This window comes from Lonchura striata, chromosome 5 (genome assembly GCF_046129695.1).
Source record: "Lonchura striata isolate bLonStr1 chromosome 5, bLonStr1.mat, whole genome shotgun sequence".
NCBI lineage: Eukaryota > Metazoa > Chordata > Aves > Passeriformes > Estrildidae > Lonchura > Lonchura striata.
In genome coordinates this window covers 18,025,376-18,053,189 of record NC_134607.1, presented here as the reverse complement: position 1 = coordinate 18,053,189, position 27,814 = coordinate 18,025,376, and the positions used below count along the sequence as shown (strand labels likewise).

Below are 27,814 nucleotides of genomic sequence, written 5' to 3'. Positions count from 1 at the left end.
GGTTTTAAAGTAGAAATAAGATATCCTTGGGTACAATAATTTCTTTTGGTGATAAGAAATTGCAAAGCATGGAAGCATGTAGTCTGTAAAATATTTTATAGGAGCAAGAGGAAAAACAGCTCTTTGTCTATGACATGCCAGACTAGTCAGACAAGAAACAGGTCCTGAAAGACCAGCCCAAGACTTTAATCTATTTTGCCCATAGATCTTGTTATTATACAAATTTTTGGCTTTTAAAAAAATTCCCAGGGAAATCTGTTGGCTTGCAAATATGACTTAAATGTGCTTTTCCATTTTACACTCCTATTCTGTAAAAAAAAAAAAAAAATTACATTCTACACAGTTGTTTTTTTCCCTGAATGGTACTGAAATGAGATATTAATTTATAAAAATGACCTTATGAAGTTTAGATTAAGCCTCAAACTTTACTACAGAATGGACTAACAATACCATTCAAAGTTGGATTATCTTTGGAAAAATAAAGGCCAGCATGACAAACAGAATATGTCAGCACGCTCCAAAGCACTCAGGGGATTAATGGGATCTGTACAAAAAAAAAAAAAACCCAACAGTGCTTCTATGGGAAATGCTGTTCCACAGGATAAGAACAAAGCTGTGAATGAAACAGTATTAATTCATTTACTAAAAGATCTGAACAGTCTCTGTATCTGACAAACATACTACACAGGAGTAGTTAAAATGGATTATGAGAATTTAGAATCTGATCTTCCACAAATGCATGCACCAATGTTAACTGCACCACTATACCTGAACTCACACACACAGCTGAGCAATCCCTCCAGACATGCTCAGACTGTAACTGTGCAACTTATCAGTGATGTGGCCTTCTTTCATATCTACTTATTTAAGTCCCAAGATACTGACTAAATGTATGTGACTACCCTTGATCTATGAATTAAAGAGTGATTTCCATTTTTTATAAATTTTCACTTTTCCAGGGAAAAGAGATTCAAATAGAGAATTGTGTACTCAAATGTGACACCCTTTTCTATTTTTAGATTCACACTTGTCTTAGAAGGTCTTGGACCACCAGGAGAAATAATACCTAAGGGTTCTCAGTTTTGAGAACTTGTGCTTTTTTCCTGTCAGTATCACAGCACTCCAGTAGGGATCACTACACACACAGGGAAAGCCAAAGTAGGACTCTACCCTATACCCATGGTTTTAGCTGATCCTTATGATGGGAAGAAACAGCAGAGATAGATTCTTTTAATTTCCTCATTCAGAACAAACCTGAACTGACTTACATCGTAACACTTCAAGAGTCTGTTCAAGTAACACTTACTGAAAGAAAACAGAACAAGGGGTTTTAACCCACCTGCTTGACGCACTGGAAATTCAACTTGATCGGATACTATGATTTGTAGCAGACTTGGAGCAAAGTTGATGATCTTATAGGACTGAAATACATAGACAACACAGTTAGCAAGTCATTATGTTTAAAGTAGATTGTACTAGCAAATGCTGAATAAGGAATACAAAGTAAGTATTTTGCACTGCTTTTGCATCCTCCTCATGATGTATGAAAGTTTTCAGGACTTGAATTTACCCAGATCTGCAGAAATCCAAATAATTACTTGTAAAAGCAAAGCCTGTAACTGCAGAATAAGTAATGTGAAAAGAGTCTCAGTTAGAGATTAGTGATAATGAATATTTAAATAATTCTAAGAATACATAGTGAAAAGCACTAGATAACCTGTCTTTGAATTGTTCAACTTAGCTGCATAAGTCAAATGGACATTGACAAGCTTCACCAATACATGCTATTTATTAGCAAAATAGTTTGTGGTAGAACAGCAATAGCAAAGAGATTTTAAAAAATCATTTAGATTTGTTTTCAAGTGTAAACTTCATCTGCTTTAGCTATATACAATTATCTTTTAGCAAACTAGATATACAGTGCATCTCAATAAAAACTGGGGAAATAGTGGGACAAGCATTTTCAATTAAAATCAAGTGTAGGCAGACAACACTTCAAAACCCAAAGCCTTCATGAGAACTTTTCAAACGCTACATCAGTCATGCAGCTGAAGAATTTCAAAGAGAAAACAATGCTCAGTGAACTTCTGAGCAAAGCACACCAGATTTAAAAGATGTGACAATCTGATAGCATTATCCTGCTGCTATCCACCAGGGCTCCTCCAGTGAGGAATCACTGACTCAGCATGGTACGGTTACTACTAAGCCTTGGCAGATCAGTAGTGGTAGGTCAGATCTTTCATCCCTTGCATCCATGTGTTTTATGTTCAAAGAGAGAGGTTTCTTGGGGCTAGATTGCAGCAGTTTTCTGTATTTCACCTTTTATAGTATTTCTTCCCACTAGATTATGCCTGGCAGTTCAATGGTTGTTCCCAGAGTTGTGCTTAAAGCACAAGTATAGAACATCCTCCCATAAACTCTGCCTCATTCAAAAGCTGTGAAATAAAAGATACTTGCTGCCCTTCATGTCCCCAGTTCTTTGATCTACCATATCCATAACAAGGTAAAATTACACTGCTTTCATGATGTCTAAGTGTCCCAGCTGCATCATGACACTATCATTCTTTAATTTCACCAAATCACTTAACTTTCTGTCCTGCATTTTGTTCACTATAATGATACTGTAATTCTAACTCAGAGAGTCATTTGATGTTTACAGAGTAATCACAGATGTGAGATAAAAGCAGTAGTGGCAAATCAAAAGCATACTCTCCTGCAATTTCCTTCTCTATAAACTTTAATTATCCCTAAGAAATGTTCCAAATAAAGTAAAAGCTGTAACATCCAGCACAGGAACTCCATTTATATACAGACATGCTGAACTTGTTGAAGCATACTGGATTCCAAAGATCACCTTTTAATCCAGTATCCTGGAGTACAAAGCTTGCCCTTCAGTCACTACTAGACAACCTTGGTGGGTTCTGACAGGGCCACAGCCAACTGCAGCATCCTCTAGTACTCAACACCCAAGTTGCACGGAGATAAGGAAAGCACGAGCAATCACAGCAGCACAGAAAACTAAAACCATGTATAAACTCTAACCATCCTTTTTGTTCTCAACAGTGCCTGTACACTGTTCTCAGACCCAATCTACAAGCTTTTACTACTATAAACACACCACTTAAAAATGCAGCTTTGAGGGGTTGCTTGATTTGTGGTGGTTTCCTGCTGCAATCATACCAGTAGCACATTTAGGCTGCACACAGTGCTAACAGTATTAATTCCCTTTCCCTGTCCTAACAGCTTTTACTGAATCTACATTAAAAACACTGCTACTTCAGGAAGCTTTATGAATACTACTTGTGCTGGTGAACAACTGCTCTCCCTGAAGTTTTGCCAGGATCTACACAAATATGGTTATTTGGCTCCGTGCCAGATCCGCTCAGCAAGCAGTGGAGTGACAAAAGACCTGTTCAGAAGACGGAAGGCACAGTGTCCCCGAGGGTCCCATCCCCACCGGCACAGCGCTATGTGCGTGCCTTTACACTTCACACACCACCACCCCTACAGAGATCGCCAGGCCCATTAAATCCTTCTGTTCCCTTATACTGTCGTGCCCGTAATTTACATTTTTACATAGCTCTGTTTACTACTCGTTATCAGAAACAAGAAGACTGCAGAGATCAACAGAGACTGTGAGCCCACGTTAGAAACAAGACACACGATTCTGTTGTATTTGTGAAGCTCAAATTACATCCTGCTCATTTGTGCAGCAACAAACCCGGGTCCGGAAAATTACATGCTGTTTGCAATTTTTAGAACAGAGGACTTTTTAAAAAGCTGCATGCAGCAACATTTTTCCTATACCAGCACATTCTCGTCTGTTTAGTTGTCATGCAAATTGTGATCCTGGGATGTGTCCCTTCCCTGCCTTGCTCAGGACATCAGCAAACAAAGCTGGACCTATCACAGGAGCAGGTGCAGAGCAATTGTCAGGTATATACTGTGACATGGAAATGGACATGGAAGAGACCCTGGAGCTGGATGAGTTCAACAAGATAGTTCTTTATATCACTACAGCTCAACCTTAACAAAAGGAGAGCAGGAATATTGTCAGTGCCACAGAAGGAACACAAAACTATCTGCAGATTTTGAAGAGCCGTGCCCAGGAGCCACAGGGAGGCACCAGATGGCCAAAATAGACCCTCAGCACAACTCCCACAACACAGCACGGTGCTTTGTGCACTTGGTGAATAATTACACTGCCTTGAACCCACACTGCTAGGATCTGGTAAAACTTTTTGTTAAAGTGCTGATCCACTAGGGCACATGTTAATTTTGAAAGAGAAAGTGAAAGTTTTTGAAAAACAAATGTTCACTGAGTACTTATAAAAAGTAATTACTTTAAAGCTGTGTAAAACACACACAGGCTGTTCTTGTATGAATTCCAGATCAGAGCATTTATCTTAAAAGAGAATCTCACTTAATTTCCACTGGGATTGAGAGGATGGGATACAGCAGTGTGCAAGGCTAGCAGCTACACTGAGAGAGGCATACATTAGGAAGGCATAATTTGGTATATTTACAGCAGTGGAGAAGAGATGCATATGACCCACGCATGTTGTTCCATCTGTGTCCACTGTCTCAGGACCTGTACACTGCAGCTGCACAGCTTTTTGTACTCTGTTCCTTCACGTTAGGCCTGATGTATCCTTCCCTGCGTCACCATCACAGCTCCAAGTTTCAAAAGATCAGAGAACACATATTTTTCTGCCTATCTCCTCTTCCATTTGATTAGGTACAGAACATATGACACACAAGTGAACCTCAGATGGGCCACTGAACAACATCAGAATAAAGACCATCACTTGTACAGGGGCAAAATACAAGGAGAGCTAAGTAGGAAAAAATACATTAAATTCTCCTTAGATGGATCCAACTGAAGCAAATACTTTTCACATCTAATGTTCATATTTGGCTCTCAGGTTTTCACACACCATACACTGCTAAACTCATTTCATGAAGCATTAACCCTGTGTCTTGCTTGTTGTCACATTTAAAGACCACAACTGCTCCAGAACAAGAGTCAGCAACCTTCCCACTGTACTGATGGCAACTCCAGCGCCTGAGTGCAGAATGGCACTGAAAAGTGCTTCTTCCCCTGCAAAACATCAGGACACTCTCAGACAATGGATATAGGAAATCTGGAAGCCTTCCTTCACGATCTGCAAGCCCGGATCATCCTTCTCTACCAGTAGTAGACATCGTTTTTATACCTCTGAATACAAGTGCGGCACATAAAAATCACTGAAAAAACAAGGCACTGCATCTTTGTTTGCAAAAACAAGCACACAGAAGAAATTTGTACCTTGAACCTATGAGTAGCTTTTCACAAAGATAATTTCAAGGCTTAAATACATCTGATCCAAATGCTCAGCTACCTGGTTTACCAAGTCTTATTTGCTGTTTCTGTGTACTGAAATGTATACTTAGAAATTCCACTAGCAAACTTAGCAGTATTTCTGCAGCAGTTAATAGCATTTTCATTCGTGTTTTTTTACACTGGCAGTCAGAGACAGTTGTTAAAACAAACCAGAACTTCAAAAGATACTTTTTTCTTTCCCTGCCTATATGCAAAGATACTATGTAGGGAGGAGAAAACACACTGTTTTCATACAGAGTGAAAATAAGCTTGTGTAAGAACCCACCTGAATTTCTTTCCTGTATGGGTTCTGCTGCCAAATTCAACCAGTAGCAAAGAAACTTCACTTTCCACATAAATTTTAATTATCCAAGTCAACTTCCTCATCAAATTGGTCTCAGATTTCTCCCTCTTGTTATCATGAAGTCCTCACTGGCACTTACAGAGTGGCCTTAAGATCCTTGCCTACTATAACAGCCAACTCAACAAAGACATGGAAAGATACAGAAGGAAGCCAAACTTTATTCTGGATTCTTCTGCTTTTGGGTAATCTTTTCACACTTCTTCCAGCATTGCTACTCAGTTGCTGTCAAAGCCAAATTATGTAACTCCTACTCAATATTTAAAAAGCCCAACTGTATTTCTGCAATTGAGTTCTTGTTTTCTCCTTTGCTACAGGCCAAAGGAATGTGTTACAGCATGCTGGGCCACTGAAGATTAATGTATAAAAACTGTATGGAAATCCTATCTGAACTGAAATTAGAATAACTCTGTACATTCAGTAAAGTATATTTCACAGTACTCCAAGAATTGGCACATGAGAGCAGCATATAACCATAATATGAATAAATAAATGAACCCAGCAAAAGTCTTGAAGTCCAGGAGACAGATGTAACAGGAGTAATAGCCTGGAACAGATACTGACTAATGATGCACAGAAACTGAATATATTTTTTGGTATGGTAACTAACTGTTCTACTAAGTACAGTGTGAGTGATAAATATCATCATCAAGTGCACGCTAATTACATTACAAAGCTGAACTAAAAAAAGGCAGGGCAAGGGGGCAAAAGAAAAAGAGGAGGATGGAAAGATGGGTACACTTAGAAACCCAAGAGGCTAAAAGGGAAATGACAGCAATTACATGACATAGACACTGATCTGGCAGGAAACTGCTCTAAATTAGCAAGAATCAGATTTCAAATAAATCCCATGCTTATAGTTGTGTTCAGATCACAGAAAGAGGTGAAGTTTGTTAATGATTTTGAAGTAGCACCAACCAAGGAGAAAGAACAGAAAAATCCTACTAAGAACTGAATGATCTATAAAACTGCACCAACAAAAATGGAGTGGGGTAAAAGGCCAAAGTATACGGTCAGGTACCCAAAGATGACAGAACTTCTCCTAAAAAGTTGAGCTTTCTGAGTGAAGAACAACAACAGAATAAAAGGATCAAGGGACTTTGGTATACTGAGTGATAAGAAACATGTAGATGTTGGACACAAAGAAGATAATTGTAGATTTAGTATTTTATGAGGCATTAGCAGCTTTGAGCACAAGACTTTCTGGAACACTGCAAACACAAATGACCAGAATCCACAAGAAGGATTATTTCAAAGGGAAACTGGTGCAGAGAAGAGCTGTGCTCCTATTACTAGATTTCATAAATTCATTTTTATGATATGGCAAAGGAAACAGCCTGCTGAGGCTAGAAAAACAGGCCTCTAGGGCATCAGCCTTTGACAAATCTGTCAGAGAGGGTACCAAGAAATCTGAAGTAAGATTGGCACAAATGGATATAAATGCACCATAAACTAATTCTGGCTGAAAACCATCACTTGTTTCTAGCTGCAAGCAGAAGAAAATTCACAGGCAGCATTCTAATAGATATAAAAAGGACAGAAAAAAATGATTCCATTTCTGAATGCAGCTAGGTGATAATCCAGAATGCAGACAGCAAATTCACTGATTTGGGTGTATCTTTACAAAGGTGCAGGAACATACAGAGGAGAAAGAAGCATTTTCAGACATGTTGGGACGTCTTACAGGTAGAAAAGCTTTCATTAATGAAAACTCTATTTCCCATGCTCTACACTGGAAGCAAACTGTGGAGTCAGGACTGTTAGGATATTGTTCTAAAGGACTCTGTACTCGTACAGTACTGAAGTGCCCACAGACAGACACTATCTTGGTGCACTGGTAGGATTTGCAGTGTCTGGGAAGCTCATGGCAGTACCTGGATTCACAGCTGAATGCCAATGTACACTGCAGATGAGCTAACACAGGCAAGTTTAACCTCAACACCCTGGACGTGTCTCAAGAGCAGCATCCCTGAAACTATGAAACAGAACAAAGATGACTCCTGTTCTGTTCGGCCAAGGGCTCCATCATCACTTTGGGTACTTATTGACAGGGAATTTTCTGTTTGGTTGGTGGACTGGTTCCTTTGCTAGAACAGGATAAATGCTAGAACAGCACCTGGATTCCAGCACTCGCAGGAACACAGGGACATGTCAACACTACCATCAGATAAACGGGAAGGGAATCTGACACGTCACTTTGAAACCTTGCTTCAGAAGCACTAAAAAGCTTCAAGATGTCAAAGTCCCACATGGAGCAACACTGCTCAGGAGCACTTTTGTTCCTCTTCTCCAAAGAGTCATGTCAAACCCAGCACTGCCTCAGCACATTATGTCAGATACATCATGCTTCACCTGGTAACAGGAAGCCTACAGAAAAATAAGCATGCCTCGATCCCAGGATTCATTCTTCATAGTAGTTAGAAAAAAAGAAAATGCATCAAGTATTTTAAAAGAAAAATTTGCATCTTAACCTGTTCTCCGTAAGTCTGCTTGCACTCTTGAATCTAAAACCTGTCTTTCATGAGAATTCCACTATCCATCATTTAAACTTAGAACATTTTACAGCTCTCAGTCTTAAAATGCTTTCAAGGCTCTTCCTAAGCTTCCCCATACTCACTGGTGATGTCAGTGTTAGGAGCAGGACCCAGGAACCCAGAAGCTGCCTCTTTGCTCTGAACAGAACACTGTAGTAGCAGTAGTTTGTATTGTTGTTTTGACTGCTGTGCAACAGGCTGCTGACAAGTATTTGTCATTTCCCTCTCAGCCCTTAACAGTAGAGATAAAAAAAGATACTGATGGATTTTTAAAGCAACTGTGACAAAAAGAAGAAAAAAGCCTTGTATCCTTATCTAAATATTCACAGGAGCATTCTCAATGTCCAGCACTTAATCTACTGATTTACTAAAGGAATTTACCAACCGCTAAAGCAAGGATTAGCTATATCTAATTCAGAAGGAGTTTTAAGTTGCCTAAATATAAAACTAAGCTGGAAGAGCAATCCTGAATAACATAATTCCTGACAACCAATTCTCATTGACTATTTTGTTAACACACCAACACAACCAAAAAATCCCAAGTCCTCAAAGTGAATGGGTCAAATATTCCATCAAAGCATAAAAATTAGTTTAATTACACTGTGCAAGGGAACTTTCTCTTTTCTCAAACGTTCAAAGGTTGGGGTTTCATTCAGTGCATACTGCCGCTACTCTAGGAGAAGGTTTTTTCCCCAGAGGGTGGTTGGGCACTGGAACAGGCTCCCCGGGGAAGTGGTCACAGCACCAAGCCTGACAGAGCTCAAGAAGTTTTGGACAACACTCTCGGGCATTTGGTGGGATTCCTGGGGATGGTGCTGGGCAGCAGGGCCAGCACTTGGGACTCGATGATCCTGATGAGCTCCTTCCAACTCTGCATATTCTGCAATTCTATGATTAACTGCAGGATGCCACGACATACACTGTCCATGAAACCTACGGCGCCTTCCTCCAACTTTCACTTGCCGTGCTGCCGAACGGGACAGAACGCGCCCCCGAGCGTCACAGCGCCGGGGCGCGACCCGCGCCGGGCCACACCAATGTCATCCCCGCCGACACCGGGCGGCAGCGCCCCGCCACGCCGAGCGCCGGGCGGCCGCACTCGGCAGCGCCTGCCCGGGAGCCACAGCGCGGCGGAGTCACTGGGGAGCGCCGCCCGGGAGCCACAGCGCGGCGGAGTCACTGGGGAGCGCCGCCCGGGAGCCACAGCGCGGCGGAGTCACTGGGGAGCGCCGCCCGGGAGCCACAGCGCGGCGGAGTCACTGGGGAGCGCCGCCCGGGAGCCACAGCGCGGCGGGCAGCGCCGGGCGCGGGCAGCGACCCGCCGGTCCCGGCCCCGCTGCGGGCGGGCGCCCCCGGCCCTGCCGGCGGGGCCGGACGCCCCCGTGCCGCGCGCGGGGCGGGCCGCCCGAGGGTCCCCCCTCACCTGGTTGAGCTCGTTCTCGGCGGCGACGCGCAGCTTGGGGTCTATGGTGCCCTTCAGCGCCTGGATGATCCTGTTGGGATCCATCGCGGCCTTCGCCCGCCGGCAGGCAGCGCTTTCCCGGGGCAGCAGGACGCGGAGGAGCCGCCGTTAGCACCGCCGCCCCCCCGTGCCACCAGCGCGGGCCCGCGTCCCCCAGCCCCCCCCCGGCCCCTCTCCACAGCCATTCACCGGTTTGCGACAGCTGGATATCGGGAAACGGGCGCTGCTTTACGGCCGCGGCGCCGCCTTCTGGCTTCGGGAAGGGGTCGGCGAAAGATGGCCGCCATCTTGTTGTACGGACAGGAGTCGGCCCGGAGGGCTGGCAGGAGTGAGGTTTGCAGGCCCTGACTCCATGGGGGCGGCCATGTCTCTGTACGGAATAGCGGGGGCGGCTCCCGCCGCGCCCTGCACGGATTATTTTTAATTTAGGATTCTAAAATCCAATTTTTCTATCTTAATAGTTTACTCTTTTTCTAGGTAGCTTTTCAGCTTTCATGCCAGGCTTGGGTGTTCTGTATTTGCTATCCCGCGAGTAGTTCGCACAAGAATTAAGTGAGAACACTGGGACTGGACGAGGTGATGAGGTCAGGTCCACGGAGGAGAACTGACATTGGTCACACTTATCCAGGTGCCTCAGGGATGTGCCCTGCACAAGAACGACTGACAACATACAGGAAGGCAGAAATTTGCTGCAAGGGGTTCACTAAAACACACAGTTGGGTCACGCATCATTATTCCTACTCTGCTTCTGAGCAGGTTTCTGTGTGATACTTGTCCTCATCATTATGTAGATTAGTAGAACCTGAAAAGGGTCTGCTCATCTTAATGCTGTTTGTGCGTGAGACGGGGTGGGAGATGCTTATCCCTCAGGTTGTCAGGAATGTACAAAAACCACCTCTAACACTTCAAAAGTCACAAACACCTGCCCCACCCTGATTCTCCACCCTCTTGCTTATTATTTCCCCCCTTAAATCCTAGAATATGCTAGTGAACCAAAGGAAGATTTAAGCATATATGCAGATGTAACAAAGATGTCTGTCAAAGGTGTAACTCTCAGGTAAATAGACCAGAAAAACCTCTGAGTAATGTGGTTTTGGTGAGCCAAATCCTTTGGTTATTTCTGCAGGTGATGTTTCACATAATATATACAAACCAGACACATGTGATTAACTGGTTGGAAGAACAGAAAGACTATTTGCTGTGCTTAGGAGGCGTGAAACACAACAGCAATTACAAGATCATCCCATTATATGGTTGGACAATATGTCATTTGTTCACTGTAATTACAGTATAAACCAAAATGTTAAAGCAGCTGGCACTAAAGTGATTTAAGAATAATTTTTAAAATGTCCCTTCATAACTTTGCCTCTAATTAAAAGGAATCCAGCTGTCACCATTACTTGCACCTATCTGGCACAGGGAGTTTGTGCGCTCTCTTGTGGTTTTCATCACCTTTTGAAGTGTTGCAGAACACCTGATTATTATCTTTCCTTTCTCCTGTGATGCAGCTCTACAGCAACTAGCAAGAAATCATAGACACTTCCATTGACCTTCCCCTTTCTTTTTAAAAGCAGATGAGAATATGCTCAGTAATCATAAAATTCAAACAAAAAAGGTCTTAGTGTAAAAAGTTAGTGTATATATTATTAACTATGGTAATTCTGTGTTGCTGTCCCATTTTGATTAAAGTAATAAATTGTCCAGGGAAAACTGCCCACTTAAAAAAATCTTGGATTCCATATCATAGCAAATCCAGATTGCTTTAAAGGATTTGTAGTGGTGTATCTCTATTCCCTTTTCCCAAATTAGCATATTATGGACTGTTTAGGAGCAATTCTGTTTCATTCCATTTCTATGTATTCATCCGTGGTAGGCAAACTTAAAAGTTATTAAATTTATTTATTGAAGGACTTCTGTAGAGCTAGTGATGTAAAACATACCAATAAAGAACAGAATATCTTTAAAGGGTATTATCTTCCTAAAATGAATTTTATTGCACTTACCACTTGCATTTAAAATGGTACTTTCAGTGTTGCAAGCATTGTAGTTTACCTGTTCCCTGAGTTTTCAGGATGCCCAGTACTTCTTTCAGTACAACATGAACCTTCATAGATACCAATGACTATGTTAGTCTAAAAATAAGTTTAGTAATTAATTGAAATAGTTTTATGTGACTTCAAAAACTTCAGGATGAAAGTAACTGCTTGTAAACAAGTATTCATATGCCTTTTTGTTACAGCAAAGATTCTGTTAATATTTGGGGTTTCATCTACTTACAATTAACGGTTTGGTTTTTTAAATCTGTTCTGCTACTCTGCAAATAAAAAATCTGAGGTAAAACTCAGAGATTTTTCTTGTCATCCCTCTAGCTGCTGGTGACAGAAGATCAAATGTGAAGGGACAAATGAGATATTTAAAAACTAAAACAAATTCAATCAAAGCTGCACCAGTATGCAAGTAAGGAAAAAAACAAAGGAGATAGGGAGATAATGCAAAGCAAAGATGTGGGGTTTTTAAAGTTCCAAATCTTTTCAGGTGTGCTATGACAACAGTTTTGTAAAGTATTTAGAACAAACAATCTTATTTTAGAATTCAGTTGTGAAAGCAAGGATTTTCAAAGTAACCAGCTTGCCCTGAACAAAAATTAGACTTGGTTCTTTACAGAGTTGCCATCAAGATAACAGTACTAAATTCAAGAACTTTGGGGAACACTTGAAAAGCCTTACATGTTGCAGGTTATTTGCAATAAGTCCTTTGACTTTTGGTGGCTTTGAAATGCCTTCTGGTGAGGTCTCAGCTGCACGTAACGCACTTTCTGTGGCATGGAACAACCACTTTCTTTTCATGCCAACCAAGTCTCTTTAGGACAGCACTTGGGTGTAGTTGTCATTAGTAACAGACACGCCTGAAAAATAATGAGAAAGAAAAGTGCACTCCTCTGGGTGATGTGCTACAGGCTAAAAGTAAACCACTGTTCTCAATGCAGGGTTTATTTCATTGTAGTAAATTAATGACTAAATGATAACTAATAAGCACTAAAGTGATTGGATCTGTACTTAGCATAAAGCCTTCATTCCGTACCAACCACATCTTAAACCTTACTCTAGGGCCCAAAAGCTGTATGAACTAATACTTTCCAGCCAGATTAGTAATTCACAATATTACTTTTTCAAGTAAAACATTGCCAGGAAACATTTAATCCACAAATACAAATGCATAAGTTTTTTTTTTTTCATTCTTAACATAATTGTTTATAGTTGGGAGAAAATTAAGTTGATCAGAGACTTGTGAACAAGCGTGTAACTAGAGTTAATTCATTTTTACCCAGTTATGGTATGGCATCTCTCCAATTATAATACACAACAGACTTTTCATACCCTTCACAAGACACATGTAAGTTTAATAGAGAGCTAGCAAGGATGATCTGCAGCAGATAAATGTATTCCAATCCTCCAGTCTTAGCCCTTGATCAGAAATTCCGAAGCCATCTCTGTTGCTGACTGTTTTGTTGGAGTAGCTGTAGATAACAAAACAGTCAGGGAGGAAGAGGTATCTAAACTTAACCAGCAGGACGGGGTAGGGACGTTCTCTGCACCACCACTGCAGCCTGCAGGATGGAGGTTTCCTTAGCTGCAGGAAGTCAGCCATGGCAGTGGTGGGTGATTATTCATCATCTCCCCTCACTTCCATGACCTGGAAAAAACCCCACAAAAATCACAAGTCTGTTAAGAAAGCCTTTGTCACAGTTGAACCCACCCTGAGCTGGCAGCTCAGCCCTACACAGGGCTACATAGTAGGACAGGGAAAAGAACTGGAAAGGCAAAAGTGAGAAAGCCTGTGGGTTCAGATAAAGATAGTTTAACTGGTAAAGCAGAAACTCAAGCAAAGCCAAGCAAGGAATTAATTCACCACTTCCTATGGGCAGGCAGGTGTTCAGCCATTTCCAGGAAAGCAGCGCTCCACCACATGTATTGGATGGCTTCATAACTCAAATGCCCCCCTCTCCTCCTTCTTCCCCCAACTTGGATTGCTAAACACATCATCATCACCTGGGCTGAGGTATCCCTTGGATCAGTTGGGTCAGCTGTCTTGGCTTTAACAGGACTCCTCCTAAATCCTTATGCTCCCCCAGACCACTCACTGGTGGGGCAGTGTGAGAGGCAGTAAAGGCCTTAACTCTGTGCAAGGCCTGCTTGGCAATAACCAAAATATCCCCAAGTTATCAACACCATTTTCCTCACAAATACAAAATACAGCTCCATACCAGTTACCCTGATTAAAATTAACTCTATCCCAGCCAAACCATTACACCCTCCCAATTAGGTTAATTCTAATATTTCACTGATGTCAAGAGAAGGAAACACAGAAATTTACCCCCTAGGAAAACGTAGTGTTTCTTACCTTTAAAGTATATATTCAGCAGGCTGAGAGAAATTAATCAGAGAGAATTTAGGTGGCATCCAATTAGCACAGCAGACAGCATTAGAAAATTTAGCAGAATGATGATGCTCCTTTGTATGTTTTAATTAGCGCCAATTATAAGGTTTATATAGTTAAGGCATTTTTCCTAATGCAATGATTCTATCAACTTCATTTAACAATTACCGAGGAAAAGGAAGTGTAAATATAACCTACACTGTCAGATAGTATTTACATGAAAACAACACAGTAAAGTATTTCCAGGTTGTGAAACTCACCTGTTAAATGCTTTGCCCAGAAGCAGAATAAAGAACTAGGTCATTGGTCTGGACATACTTGCTAGACTAAAACTGTGTCAGTAGAAAATGCACTGAAATATTCTGAAATCCTTTGAGAAGCTTTCAAAAACAATTATTAGTCTAGAAGCATGAGATATCCCTACTCTAGTGTTTATGATAATGGAAAAATCATATGACATAACATTTTTAGGTATTTTGGAGATCAGAAAAGCAATTTTCTACCAGTGGATTTTGGCCAGCTATGGGTATGGAAAAAAGGTGCTTGGCTTGGTCTTCTGTAGTGTTTTTTTAAACAGTCTTAGCATTTAAGGTTCAGTTACAGCCTTTTGAGTTGCTTCCAGTCTGAAACCTTCTTTAGGGCAGTACCTGTTCAGTTGTACTTACCCTCCTTTTTGTAACAGAAGTTCGTAAAACCTGCATTCACAGCTGACTATTAAACACAGTGAAAACCAACACTTCTTGTTAAAAAAGTTATATGTGTGAAACCTACAAATCAGTCATATCTTTCAGTTATTCTAAGGGATGAGACTTCTCAAAGTTGTGTATTCTTTTCAAATAAAAATAGCAGGACAAAACAAAACATTTTATTTTAAAGTAGCTACTACTGTAGAGATTATTGTGATTCAGGTTGAAGCCTAAAAATGTTCACTTTAAAAAAAATCCATTACATAACTTATGGTCAAGGAATTGTATACTTAAGTATTCTATTTCATCTTACCTGCACAATTCTGGCTGTAACTGTGTACTCTTTTAGCTAGGCATGTAAAAATCCATATTACACAAGATACACCTCTGAAACTGGAATGTTTACCTCTTATCTAGTTAAACTGCCACTTATTCTGTAGTGGGTGTTCTAGAAATAAGCCTCTTTCTTGGTTGAAGTCGGAACTAGCATGTTTAAAAATACAAAACACAGGCTTAATGTACAATAGTTAAGGCTTGACATTTTTGTAGTGGCAAAAACTAGGTTTCGCAAAGCTTATCCTACCTCAATTTCCCTCATACCCCTCAAAATGTGTAGGAAAAAAAAGCTAAGCTTGGAACAAAATCAAGATCTTTATGCCAGTACCTTTATAAAGTCATGCCAGCCTTGTTTTAGCATCTGCATGATAGCAAGGGCAAACTGAAGTTGGAAGCTCTGAAAGCACTCCGCTAGAAACAGCAGGTTGATACCAGCTCTGAAGTTTGTTCAGTTTAGGTTCCTATTTTTATTTAAATAAGCAGATAGCTCAGTTGCTTACACTCGGCCTAGTTCAGCTTCAACCTTAGATATACCAGTCAGGCTTGTGTACTGGCTAATTTAGTTCACTCAGCTCAAGTGCTTTCTGCTATTAAAACAATTTACTGAAGCTTTTGAAAGGAGACAGTGCCAGTGACCTACCTTCTTACTAGTTCATATTACCATTTTAAACATTGAAACTATTTATAGTATTTGACACAGCAGCTTAGACAAGGACATACATCATAGCTGTTCAGTTCTCAGGCCACAAGTGTGCTGAAGGCTGGTCAAAAAAGCCCAAGAGCTTTAAGAAAGGGATTTCAGAAATGCTTCCTAGCACTTGTGATCAGGTTTGATGTAAAATACAAGCACCAGGCTTCAACTACAAATACCATGTTCCTCAGCAGTTCTCTGAAATTAGGAGGTAACCTGTATTAAAATCCATTCATCACCAGACTTGTCTCATGCAGAGGGGAAGCCATACACATTTATGCTTCCTAAAGTTGAATTTCAACATTAAAATCTATTGCAGCTGAATAACAGTGTAAGGCAGCCCCGTGAGTGACTGTTTGCAGGTGTAAGAATTTAAACTACTTCACTTCTGAAGGACAGATGCTATGACCATGCTAGATTTTGACAGTGTATGTATTTAAAAGAAGTAGTTCTAATCAAGTACGTAGCATCGCACTTGTGATTTCTTGATCTTTAGAAAGAAAAAAGGTAGCTAAATCTTGAATTCCTTTTGATCAAGGCAACACTCTTGAGAATGACGTTAAGAGGAACTAAAACAATCCCAGTTTAATACAAATTACCCTAAATTATTGAAATTTGGAGACCCATTTTATATAATATTCATATATACCAATCAGGAAAAATGTCATTGATAAATCTTAAAATTAAAACTACGGGTAAGATTAATACTAAAATGCATATTAACTTGTTTTATTGAGGCACAACAAGGCATTGTGAATAGCCCATACTTGAGGCAATCAATAGTGTAGTAAGCTGGACATTAATACAGTTTAGGGTAAGTGCAAACAATATACATTCACAGCTTTATTAGCAAGGCTACATCACAACTGATAAAGTGCCAAATTAGTGCTGATTCAGTACCCCAACTCCATGATTTCACCTTGCAAAACAGGACCACCATTTCCCACCAATACTGGAACCACATATCCTCTATAAAGTCAGTAATAGAGTGCAAAGCTAGTCCCACCCCCCTCACCAAGGTGTTTGGAGCAGCTCTTTTGTAAACATTGCACTGAATTTTAGTCCTGATAAAGGAGGTATCCCGAAAAGGTGGAGTATTTCCAGCTGCTTCCATAGATGGCTCCCCGATGCAGCCGTAGCCAGATCTGATCTCCCTGGAACAGCTGCAGGACCGCATGGTTACTAGCTGTTTCATGGTCAGGAGCCCCATCATTCGCATACGCTGACACAAGGACTTCTTCATTCTTCATGAGATTCACATACAGAGGGACATTCACAGCCAGTTTCAGCATGTGGAAGATGAAGACATAGGTACCATTCACTGGACAGTTGAACCTGCCAAGCTGGATATCAAAAGTTTCTCCAAGGTTGTTCAGCAACAGGTCAAACACAATGGGCTGGTCTAGAGTTCCAGGGGCCAGGTTGGATGTACGAGCGGCAGAGAAGGCGACCCTCATCTGCTGTGGCAGTGGGTAGACGTGCACCGGGAGTATGGTGGCAGCCTGGCTGGTCACTGGCATATCCACTGGGGTGATGCTGCGGGAGTCTCCCTGCCCAGAGTCCCCACTGTTAAAGGTCTCATTGTCTCGTTCTGGGCTGCTCACCTGAGACGAGTCACTCCACCCTGCTGTTAAAAACCATTAGCAGCAGTGAGTGTTATAACAGAAGGATACGATTCAGCATGTGGGCATAATCTTAAGCAGCAAGTGTACAGGCTTTGCAGCAGATTGATCTTTGAGCCACAGCAGATTGTCAAAGGACCCCAGTGAAAACACAACTTTGAAGCTGGCTTACATTCATCACACTTGCATTGAGCAGGATGAGACCTAACTGAACTATGAACAATTACTTCTTATACTTCCAAGTACAAGAGAGCAGCAGGTTGTAATAGTTTTAGCTTTAGTATGTCATATGTCAACTTAAAAAGTATATGCTAACTTCTGAGAAGTAAAATGTAATTGCTGAAAACACTGACAAAGTCATAGCCAAGTTATCTTCAAGACCTCAATTTTCACTTCATGTTACTCAACACTGTTCTTCTACAGCTGCATTTCTCATAGAGCTTGTCAACTTATGATGCTAGAATATTTTAAGTCTGACAAACTAGTGTTGCTTTTAAGTCTTCTTCACCTCACTCCCAAAATAAAGCTGTTAATCTTCCCAAATATCCAAGTTAAAATGGTCTAGAATGAAAACCTTATTAGATCTGAGAAATTTAGAGCAGTCACAGTCAAGCTGTAAACCATTGTTATTTCCACTGGAAAACAACACCTTAAGACTGACATTAAAATAAGTGAAATTGCTGTGAGATCCTAATGCTAATGAGTACTTCCATCAGCTGTTCATTCATCATCTCCTATTTAGTTCTCTTCTGAAGTATATTCTATTCCTCAAGTTAGGATATGACCTGTTTTATCTTAAAACAGCTGCTACAATATGCCATAATTTCCCTTTAGCCAATCTACAGCTACTCTTCATTTCACTTCTCGCCTGTAGCACTGGAAGTCCATCTTTTTCCAGCACATATAGTAGAAACAATTCATCTTGTTTCCAACTCTTCAAAACATGTGCTATTCATGCTTGCACACAACTAGCCTTATTTATTTCTTTAGGTTTTATACTCCACTATGGAAATACAGAATAAACCTGTATTACCAAATACATTTTCATAGAAAAAATAATTTTACATAGTCTCTGTGATCTGATAGCCTACCCAGACTAAGGGGCGACTACACAATTAAGGGGAAAAACCCAGTGCTTCTTCCTTGAACACAGGGAACTTCTCTGTGTATTTTCCTAGTTATGTTATTTGTGAAGTTCAGTAAGGCACCATTGTGTCAAAATTTTGACATGAAGTCTCCAGACAGAATAGTGAAATTAAATCCTCTGCTGTGCAATGCTGTGGAATAACAGCACTCAAGCCTCTAGCTAAGCTTAGTTAATTTACTCCAAGATCATTTAGGTGAGGGATCATATTCTGCTTCTCACACTGTTCCCAGTAACACCCCAGCTGCAATGCCTAGGCACATGCTGGACCTCTGGAGGCCTGCTGTTGGCCTTACCTCTTGAATTTGCTCGAGGACCACTACTTATCCCACCTCGTTTATAGCACTGCTGGTAATTAACATCCTGAAAGAGAAGTGTTAGGAAGATGGCTATAAGCAAATCTAAACTAAACTGAGGAAAATACACTTTTTTCCACAATGAATTCCATCTCCAAAATACAGTTACAGAGTTCAGAAACAAGATGCAGAGAAACAACTTTACTTATGGAAAATTTACTTTGATAATAGCGTATATGAAATTCAAGATCTACTTTGATGCCTGTTGTAGCAAATTAGCTTCTGAACTATGGATGCAGTTGAGGTTACTGAACAATACCCTTAAATCTCAGGTCTCTTCTAAGTCCATGAGCCTGCACAGAAGACATTGACAGACCCAGCTCACAACAGGAACCTTTGCCTTCTTAAATTTGCTTTCTATTATTTTTGGGGTTTTGGCCTAGTCACATTCTCAGACAGTCCATTTAGGAGTTCATTATTTTTCATTACATGGCATTTTAGTGAGCCAACTTTTTTAATATAATAGACCAGACTCATACAATATGTTATTTATCATCTGTTTGCATTTCAAAGATTGCTTCCAGACTAAAATCAACCTGTCATAGAGATGTTACCTGTCTGAACTGACTTATTTCAGCCGTTGTCTACCATTCCACAAAAGGATTTGTCTGTGAAAGAAAACTAACCTCCAGCTTGTAAGTAATAGTTCAGCTCTTAAAATAATGAAAAACAACCATGTTAGAAGATTTGGCTCCTGCACAGTGGAAGGCTACTTGAAATAAAGTCAATACTTACCCTCTGAGAATATGGCATTCCAGCATAATCTCTACCAGGGAACTGTAGCTGGCCATAGTTGCCATTAGTTAATGAAGGTGAACCTCTGTAAGCATCAAAACCTGTTCAAGCAAAGTTGATTATTCAGGATCATTCATTGTTTGATTTACAGTACAAGCGCAGAATTTAACTACAGCTCTTTTTTTGGCAATTATGTTCTTTAAGTTATGCAGTAACAGACCTATTCTTAAATTTGGCATTGAATAGGAACCTTGCCACTCCTATAAGAAATGCATTTCATTAGCTACTCATAACTTACACTGTGGCTATAGCAAAATTGTGTATTTTAAAATATTAAATCAGCCCCTATCCATTCCCTGTGATACTAATGGAATGTCACAGAACAGCTGAATAGCTTGCTAAATCCAGAAATGGGATTAAGAAACACTTTTTCTGTTACATACACTGAGCTGTTACTGGTATACATTTAGGGGCTACTATAATATTTTGCCTCTTTACCTATTAACTTAAGCTATTATTTGACTAGTAAAGCAGAACTGCAAGTGATTTCATACCAGACACCATCAAACCCTGCTGTTAAGTCAGAACTATAAAACTCACCATCTGGTACATGTTCCTACAAGGTACTGAGCAGGCTGAAGCACAGACTAAGTGCCCTTCACTTCAAAGGGGAATAGGCCACAACCTACAGCTGGTAGCTACCAACAACCTTAATTGTGCTTAAAGTTGCTGAAACTCCCTATTGTACTTCAGCTAGCAGCCAAAGAATAACTGCTCTGCAGAGACCAAATAAGCCTCCTGTTAAAACTCTTCACTTTGTTATTTATCTAGAAGTGCTCTTCACTACTGGGAGCCTCTCCCCATCCTGGTTTCTGCTGGTAATATTAAAGTGAGCAGTGCTAAGCAAAAAATACCTTCTTTTGCACACAAACAGTAAGTGGTATGTGAAGAGGAAGATGCCTGCCCAGTTTGTCAGCAAGATGCCAAGAATTAAGCGTAAAAAGTTCAGAACAGCAAATGAAATTGCCAACAGAAAAGTCCATGTGAGTAATCTAAAAACCTATTAGTGTAAGCTTCTATCTTCATATTTAGGCAAGCTATGAAATTGCTCTGCCATTTGGCCTGACACCTCAAGTACAGGGGCCACAAATGAAAGTTAGAATGAATTTCCCTAAATTCTACAGAGGGCCCCATTCTCTGCACATTCCACTTAAAAGTCTTGTTTTGAGACATTTCACATACAGAACATGAATTTAATACTGTGCTGTGTTAAATCACATTCTACTGGCAGCACATTAGATCTTCTTTAGGATGGCAGTAAATAGAGACATACCTTTGTAGCCACCAGGGGAGCGATATGAATTAGCCAGTGACCTTCCACCTCTAGCAGACCCTCTGACAGACCCACGACTGTTGAGGTAAGGCTGAGGGGGTCTGGGAATAACATTAGCCTGTGCTGGATAAAAGGCAAGGCTACCATTGCTAACAGGAACAGCTCCATCAGGTTGATAGTTCACTGCTTAAAACAGAAGGCACAGGTAAGTCAAAGCTTTTTATAACTGCAGTAAGTTACCACACACAGAAGCAAGGGCAGTATTAGGACATTCAGAGATCAATTAAGCTGCTCTGAATAGTCTGTTCTTCTGTCCCTTCATTAAGTGATTGGATCCTTCCCTTTGTTTTGTAAAGTGTAGTGCTTGTTAAAATCTACTGTAGACAGCATAGGCTCTCAGTGCAAGCCCCAAATGCATTCAACAAGAGTCAGTTGCACAGGTGTCGTGGTTTGACAACAGGCAAGAACAAGCTCAACAGCAGCATGAAAATACCCGATCTAGGTTAAAATCAAGTAATATTTGATTAAGAGTTTTCACTGATAAACTAGGTCACCTCAGTATAGACATCCCTTGAAACAGCAAGACAAACTCCATCACACCTAGATAGCAATAAGATAACTATGGAAACCAGATATTTGGGTTCAGTCTCTTCAACAGACATTCCTACAACATACTAGGCCATTCAACTCCAAGCAAAATGTATTCAAGAATGCTTTTCACTCACAAGGGTGAGTGGTTAGCTTTAACCACAAACCTTGCAACCACAAATGTACTTCCACAAGGCCATGCTTTATTTCAATCCAAAAAGCTTAAAATTGATCCAGAACAACAGCATAAACCCCTATGTGAAGTGTGTGGAGAGCCATTGTACAAGGCTATTAAAAAAAATATGATTTTCTACAAAAAAAATCCAGCAAGCTTATCACCTGGAATGTCAGGTGATGAGAAGGAACATTGAACATGCTTTCCTGACTGCTGCACTTACACTGTTCTTTTGAGTTCTTAACATCTCATTGACTTCACACACTGTCAGTCTTTTTCTAGTCTAAGACCTGTGGAAATCACTCTGGCAGGAGAACAGCAGCTGTAATCGCCCTTGAGCCAATGAATACAGGCTCAATGAATACCTTGAGCCTTATGAATACAGGTCCCTAGTTGTCACTTTTTTTCATCCTAAAACCTCAAAACATTTAGGGACCAGTTTCATGTCAAATTCAGTGCCAGCTATACACATCCACCTCTTGTACTACCTGAACATCAAGTAGGTCATGTTTGTGTTGAATGCAACAGCTCAAGACCACTTACTAGGCTCAGTATTTCTCAGGTCAGAGTGAAAAGTTATCCCAGCTTTCCTACTTAGCATTCAGCAACTCCCAGCACTGACAGCACTGTTACCTACCAGAGGCCAAATTAATGGTTCCAAATAAGAGTATTTCATCATTGCTACTATCCCAAGCAAATAATTGTTTGACTGGCAAGTATCACCACATACTTTAATGTCTCACCTACTGGGAAATTCAGACATGTAAGTGACAGTTTGTTCATCTAAGAGAAACAAGTTTGAACCAGCCTTTCATCCTCCTAGCAGTTTTGAAATTAAGTTTGCATACCATCAACTACATTAGAGTTGATGTATGCCTAATATCAGACATTTCTGTAGCACCTGTTAAGAATTCCACTGGGTTAGAAGTATTCACAGCACATGATAGTGAATTTAAATACTATTATAGACTGAACACATTGAAAGACTACTTGAAATACAGATACAAGTGCAGTTCTCACCTGAAGACAGAGATTCTTGTGAAAGAGAGGTTTGTTCTGCAACATGAGAAGATTGCAACTGGCATTGAGGAGGAGTCTGTGTACTTGCTGTGGAGAAACTCTGGTTATATCCCACAGAATATGAAGAATCCTCTTTAATATCCTGGTCTTTACGTGGAGGCAGTGGTGCATTCACTTTAAATACCTACAACATATTTGCAAACAAGTGCTTAACACTATCAGCTAACATCTCTGCCTAATGCCACCACCCTATGCTTTTTAGTGTATTTCTAGAACACCAGCTGTTTCTTAGAAATAACCAAAAAAATACATCAACGTATCCTTTTCCCTCTCAGTAAACTTAGAAAACACACTCCTGTTTATGGAGCTACTACCCAAGGAACAGCTTGATTGGCCATAGCTACTGTACTCTATCAGCAGAACAATTGCCATACAACAAGCTCTTTTCCTCCTATGGGAAATCCACTGACTACCTGTCTTACAGTTCAAGTTGAAGCAGGGACAGCCTATCCTGAGATGAGATATTCACATTTGGGAAGAATGTGGGTCTTTCTGCATGTCTTGGGATCTGATGTAACACTGCTATCCACTCAAACACCATATTAGACACCATTTGCCCCTTCATTAAATGGAGCTTCATTTTTCCTACTCATTTAACATTTCCCAAAAGTAAACACTTAACCTAAGTCTTGTCATTCAAGTATTATAGTCTGGGCAGTACAATGATGAGCAGGTATTGCTGCTAGTTAAACCTAATAACCCAGACTTCAGTCACTCCAGAGACTATATTACTTTATAGCAAATAACACAATTACCAGAAATAATACTGTCAAAAGTGACAACTAGCATCAACATCAAATAGGCAAAGTCTGTTTTGATTAAAAGGATCTAAATTTCACATAAAGAGCTGTCAGCAGTACTGGTACCAAATCTACAGGTATATCTAACAAGACTATAAACTCTCTGAAGACAGACTTGGGCAAAAGCCACAGCTAGATGATACAAGAAACAGCTTCACAGCTTGGCAGTTCTTGCCATTTTCAGATGCTCTTATAATTAAAAAAAAACACCAAAAAATACTTCTTCTGGGGTCAAAAAACCCAGCATTGCCTCAAACAGGCAGTAGAAATGCCTTGAGCCACTCAAGTGTTGAGCATAAGTTGTAAAAGTAAAACTAACTGGTTTGTTAATTTTTCATTTTTGATCACTTCATCTGGTAAATAAAATGATCCAAAGCTATCCTTTTCCTAAAAGGAATTTGAGAAGGAAGGGCAGTCAGGCTGTCAACACCCACACCAAAAAGAATCTGTAGCAAGTGGTCTGCTTTTTCCTGCAGTGAGGATTACAGGTGGAATTCAAATCAAGGACTAGGGCTACAGGTCAAGCCTGCCTTTAAGCTTCCATAAGCAAAATAGCAGCAATAGGATGTTTGAGGACATGTAATTGGATACACCCGTTACTGTCACTCTGATACCAGTATTTGGCAGGGAATCATCCCACCTATCTGCTCAAGTCCAATGGCTGTGCTTTCCTGGCAGCAATGAGAATCTAAGTAATGTAGGGAAGAAGAAAACCCTGCACTGCAAAGTTCAAGGTTTCTACTACTACAAGAAGAATGAACATCCTTGTGACTTAGTGACACTTAGTTTGCCAGGTTTCCCCAAAAACCCCAAGAGCAATCTGAGACATTTAACATCTCTGAAAACATGGTAACAGTTCAAGTGAACTTTCTGTAGTATTGTTATGATCACAGCACTCTGAACACGGACAAACAAGTTCAGTCATCACCAGAATGACTGAGACCAGAGCTCCATATTTATGCCATGACAGGTGCTTATCTTATAGACTGGGTCCCCAAAAGACTCTGGATTCCCTAATCACAGCATGCTGCCACTTCTGCACTTCAAGGAAAAATCACCCCCTAACCACTCAGCATAATTTAAAGACATCTAGCTTAGGAAAAAACCACCTCCCTACCACAAATTGCCTTATTTGTCATGTGTATCACAATTCTGTGCCTCTGAGGTAAGTTTGACTTGAACCTCTTCTACAAATACAGAAAACCAAGCAGAAAAAGTCAATGCAGTGATTTTACTACCATAAAACCATTAGACCATACCAGGATTGTCACAGAAGTTTTCTGTGATTTGAAAAGCTATTAGATATCTTCTTCCACCAGTTCCTACCACATATGTATCAATACTGCAAGACATTGTCCAATGAATTGTGAACTACACTGGTACTTCTGTTAAAATGGAGAATGCCTTTGGAGACTCTAAAGCTTGTTTTTGAGGAAAACATTAAACCAACGTTTCTATCATCTTCTGAAGAATGTACCAGAGGAGAAAATAATGTTGGCTTGCCTGTACATACTGAAATGGAGACCCCTCCTCTGAACTTCTCTAAGCCTGCACTGCAGAAGTAGCAATGTTTGATACTATTTTTTCAGGCCATACACCATTACTGATGGTCTATATTTGCAGTGAACATCTCAGACTGTGTGCTATATTTCCTAGATATGTACACTGAGTACTTGTTAACAACATAGGATAATGAGCAATGCCAGTTTCCCAAAAACACATTTTCTGTGATTCCAGTGGACTGAATTTTACCCCACTGAAGCAAACAGTATAACAAGACAAGCTCAGGCTTCTGAAACCATTTTGTCCCAATATCTATATTGAGGATTCCCTTTCTCCAATGAAACCTGTTGTATTTGAAATCTTCCCAAGAGCAGTGTAAATATGGTCCACTATACTTTAGGGAACTGCTAGCAATCTGTTGATTTCAGGCCTGACTTTTCCCCTCTTAGTTCCTTGAGGCTACTAATATATCTTAGTATTAGTTTTTTTGGCACTATACAAAGCAAAACCAGGATCTTTGTTCTTAGATGATCTGTTTTAAGTTCTGAAGGAATCTAAGAACCAGAGGACTAATCTAGTTTTACTGTTAAAACGAAATGACCTATCAAGTTCTGTACTATTCCAAGAGGAGCCAGTTCTTCAGTGTTAGTCCCAAGTTACTCACATTTTTTCAGTTCTGTGTGTTGCATACTTACAGTCTGCATAGCCTGAAAGGGAGCTGCAGATATTGTGACAGAGCTGCTGCTTGCTGGAGGAGACTGAAAGCTTTGTGCTGGTGGCACTGATGGCATGGGAGAGCTTGAAGTGGGCAATGGCGACTGTGGCTCACTTGGGAGGGGAATAGTTGCCTGAGGGAAGAACAAATGTAATGAAAGGTCACTTGATAATTATCAGGCAGTAACATAAGCAGTTAATTTGTTCTAAAGCCTAGACTGACAGAAGTCAGCAGTTTCTACAGGATGACATTTGGACATAGTAGAGCTACAAAATAGCTTTTGCTTACAATTTCAAATCTTGCTGTGCATCCTCAGCAAACAGTACTTCTATTGCAGTCTCTGCTGATTAAGTGAAATGTGCCTATGAGCTACTATACATACAATTCTTTGGAATATCATCACAATAAAGAGACATTAGGTATTTTCCCTACCACTAAGGACACAGAGAATGCTTTCTGTTTCATTTAGTAAAAGATTCTTTGGCTGATATTAAAAATTACTTCTCTTTTCTGGAGGAACTTAGGAAATTTAGGGGTCTGATTTTTTTCCCCCCTTTCCAACTTAATTATGTTTCAGATTAGAAACAATACTGAGTTGTCCAGACAAAGTATTAACTAGCATTAGGCCTCAGCTGAGCAGATGGCAAAATGAAGTGTTGATTTAGAACACCAATATTTACACAAAACAGGAGTCAAAAGGGATGTCTAGAGCCTTACCATTTCAGCAACTTAAGTATTTACCTTACTTGTGAGAGCTCACCTGGGCAATTTCAATCTTTTTAGGTATCAGTGGCTCAGAAATACGTGAACTTGTCTGATACAGAGGTTGGGAAGTATATTTCTCATTCTCTTGAGAAAGTGATGTTGATGCCTAGAAGAAGCCATAATGCACCTGCTGTTATGAGTAGTACTACAAAGTTCTGGTAAAGCTATGAAACACCAGTGCTAAAGTTGAAACAAATGGATTTTGAGAAGTCAGATCATTTTAAGAACAGTAGATTGCTTCAAGCACTTACAGTGATGTCTGCACCATACACCTGTCCCACTGAATTAAATAGAAAGGTACTGGTAAGCTCTGTTGAACAAGGCTTTGCAAAGCCTGTGTGCTCTATAGTTAGCTCACACTTGTAATGCTACATTTAGGAGTTGCTTAATACTTAAATACAGAGCCTAGGGCTAAAGACTACCAGTACTGTGCTCACCATGTACACATCCCAGTGCCCTGGGACCAAAACCTAACTACTGCTTTCCCTGGAAAAGAAAAGCAGACACTAGACTTCAAACTGAAGGGACTAGAGATAGGCAGGGCACAAGCAACCCTAATTACAAACAAGTTTGCATTCTACTTTATAGCACAGCACAGGCCTTCTGGAATCAAATTGAACAGCAGAATTGTTGAATTCATATCAGCACAAGGAGTCTCATGGCACTGTAGAAGTGACAGAAGGTGTCAAGAACTGGGATAAAACTGCTGATTCAAGAGGTTATAAGACTAATAGCCCTATCAGTATCTAGTATATTAAGAAATAGAGAAAGTACTACATACACAGTATGCTGATAACATGTACATCAGCAAAACAAACATAAAAAGCAAGAATATTTCCCATTATAATCCACACACTGAATTATAGAGTCCAACAGGAAAGAACCAGCTGTGTTCTTGAACACAGCAACAGAATTCACAAGAGATCCTTAAGACACTGATCTACAAAAAGTGAAACTTTTCAGCTCTAAGGACTACTTGAATGTTATTTGAATGCTTAACTGCACATAAATACAGTTAAGCAAAGTTTTAGGTCTTAGCTGAACATCAGGAAGTGATATTCCCAGTATTTCTTCAGTTAGTGTTTGAGAGAATCTCAGTGTTTCAGGTCACACACAGATTCTGCTATTT

At 40.3% G+C, this 27,814-nt stretch overlaps 2 protein-coding genes across 4 annotated transcripts in view; both read right to left on the bottom strand.

Moving 5' to 3' along the window:
• IPO8 (importin 8) overlaps positions 1-9,872 on the bottom strand; it is a 49,646-nt gene extending 39,774 nt beyond the window's left edge. For all 3 annotated transcript variants that reach the window (XM_021539988.3, XM_021539987.3, XM_021539989.3), the window contains exons 1-2: positions 9,681-9,872; positions 1,340-1,421 (exon numbers count right to left, since the gene is read on the bottom strand). In XM_021539988.3, the coding sequence (XP_021395663.1) occupies positions 1,340-1,421; positions 9,681-9,764 (166 nt within the window). In that variant the 5' untranslated portion in view covers positions 9,765-9,872. The remainder of the gene's footprint in view (positions 1-1,339; positions 1,422-9,680) is intronic.
• Positions 9,873-16,582: 6,710 nt separating this feature from the next.
• CAPRIN2 (caprin family member 2) overlaps positions 16,583-27,814 on the bottom strand; it is a 32,698-nt gene continuing 21,466 nt past the window's right edge. Inside the window, exons 14-20 of the mRNA XM_021539990.3 lie at positions 26,681-26,791; positions 25,901-26,053; positions 22,843-23,026; positions 21,060-21,245; positions 19,727-19,827; positions 18,932-18,998; positions 16,583-17,496 (exon numbers count right to left, since the gene is read on the bottom strand). Of these exons, the coding sequence (XP_021395665.1) occupies positions 16,928-17,496; positions 18,932-18,998; positions 19,727-19,827; positions 21,060-21,245; positions 22,843-23,026; positions 25,901-26,053; positions 26,681-26,791 (1,371 nt within the window). The 3' untranslated portion in view covers positions 16,583-16,927. The remainder of the gene's footprint in view (positions 17,497-18,931; positions 18,999-19,726; positions 19,828-21,059; positions 21,246-22,842; positions 23,027-25,900; positions 26,054-26,680; positions 26,792-27,814) is intronic.